At 40.9% G+C, this 1,884-nt stretch overlaps 1 protein-coding gene across 1 annotated transcript in view; it reads left to right on the top strand.

Moving 5' to 3' along the window:
- LOC101862965 (probable cation-transporting ATPase 13A3) overlaps nt 1-1,884 on the top strand; it is a gene marked incomplete at both ends in the record, with an annotated part of 39,549 nt that overhangs the window by 14,115 nt on the left and 23,550 nt on the right. The window contains 1 exon segment of the mRNA XM_013086062.2: nt 1,641-1,797. Coding sequence (XP_012941516.2) covers nt 1,641-1,797 — 157 coding nt within the window.

The following is a 1,884-nucleotide window of genomic DNA, read 5'->3' as shown; positions in this document are numbered from 1 at the left end:
ACTCACTCACTCACTCACTCACTCACTCACTCACTCACTCACTCACTCACTCACTTCTCTCACTCACTCACTTCTCTCACTCACTCACTTCTCTCACTCACTTACTCACTCACTCACTCACTTCACTCACTCACTCACTCACTACCTCACTCACTTACTGCAGCAGAAATGAGAAATCCTCAACCTTTCATCTGGATTCTTGATAATATGAATAGTATGCTTGGAGAAAAAGTTAGGATTTGGTTTTATAATCGGTCTAGAGGTGATACAAAATCTGGGAGTTTCAACTACCAGCACTAATTTGTACATTCATTATTAGAATACAATCGGATTGCTAGCAGAATACTGATAATCTATCCTTTTTAAAACATTATTATTGTTAAAAATAATTGTTCCTTTATATCATTTGTGTGTGTCTTTAGGTCTGTTCGTGAATGCAAGCGTACTAAATTCTGTGTGTATGTGCATAGATGAATATTGAAGAGAGGAAAAGTGAGAGAATAGTGTAATATATGGGTATGACGCAAGCAGGATGTGTGCACAGATGAAAAAACCCCCATCAAGTTCTACATTTAAAAAAAAACGTTTTGCTATCTCTTTTGGTGGTGCCAACCGTAGCGATGTTTTCCTATTAGTTTAGTTTCGTTTTAGTTAGAGTTTTACAACACTTGCTAAACAGTAAGGTCATATAAGTTGTCGCTTCAATACTATTTTGTTCAAATTGTACTTAAGTATAGAGAACAATTTGGACAAAATATTTCTGAGGTGACGAAGTGCCGAAGATTAGAGGTAACAAACACTAACAAGGAGCGAAGATAAAGGCGATAGATGTTTGATAGGAAAGAAGCAGCAAGGCACACCGCCAGAGCACCCACCAACTGCTCGCATTTTCTTCTCAAGATTGAGAGAGAATAATGAAACATAGAAAAGTAAGAAGATAGAGACACAAAGCATGAGCGAGAAAAGTTGGTTAGAAAGATGGACAGAGAGGAAGGGGAATCACGACATATCATTTTTTAAAAATATTTATAAAAATATATGATACACATGACCTTATGCAATTGCGAGCGCGTAAAACACTTGCCACAAAAGGTAGATATCACGCAGACACACTCACAAAAATGTGTACATGTGCACTAAGGCCTGCTCCTGACGTCAGCAGCCTAGTGGCTGACGTTGTGTCCTTTAGAAAGGCACTTTCGCGAATTTCGTGTTTGGCTAAGCCGTTTCGGAGATGGAAACTCGGAGTTTCGCCTTTTCAATAACCTAATGGTCTTGATATGGGCTTTGAACCTATACCATTTCACATTTCTCTTCTTGTAGCATTTATATAGCGCTCTGTCCAGTTGAGAAACCAGCTCTGAGCGTTTTTCCAATCATATAAAACATAGACAATGCACAGACACACTCACACGCAATGATTTTGCTTTCATAGAGGGTTTTTAACCTTCTATTGTTCTCTGTTTGTCTATGAAACGCACACAGGAATTCGTGCCATTGGCTGCTCATACTCCTTCGTTTTCTGTCTGTCTCTTCTTGTGATGTTAGAGTTTTGTAGAGACATTAATTCATCTTGAATTGATTTGTTTTTTTGGGTTTTAAAAAAAGTTTTCATGGGTTTTACTTAATGTCCATCCCAGCTGTCCGGTGGTGACGTAGGCATTGTCCGCCAGTTCCCCTTCTCCTCCAGCCTTCAGCGCATGTCAGTGGTCACTCGGGCCCTGGGGGCCGCCAACTTTGACCTCTTTGTCAAGGGATCGCCGGAGATGATCGTCAGTCTGTCTAGGAAAGATACAGGTGGGTGGAATTGGGGAAAGCCGATAGGGTGGGGGATGGATGGGGTGGGGTGTTAGGGAAAGGACTCGAGGGGAGGGGAGAGGGGAA

The sequence above is a fragment of the Aplysia californica genome, unplaced genomic scaffold, assembly GCF_000002075.1.
Source record: "Aplysia californica isolate F4 #8 unplaced genomic scaffold, AplCal3.0 scaffold00431, whole genome shotgun sequence".
NCBI classification, from domain to species: domain Eukaryota; kingdom Metazoa; phylum Mollusca; class Gastropoda; order Aplysiida; family Aplysiidae; genus Aplysia; species Aplysia californica.
The sequence above is the reverse complement of the archived record's forward strand: the minus strand, read 5'-3'. Positions and strand labels throughout refer to the sequence as shown.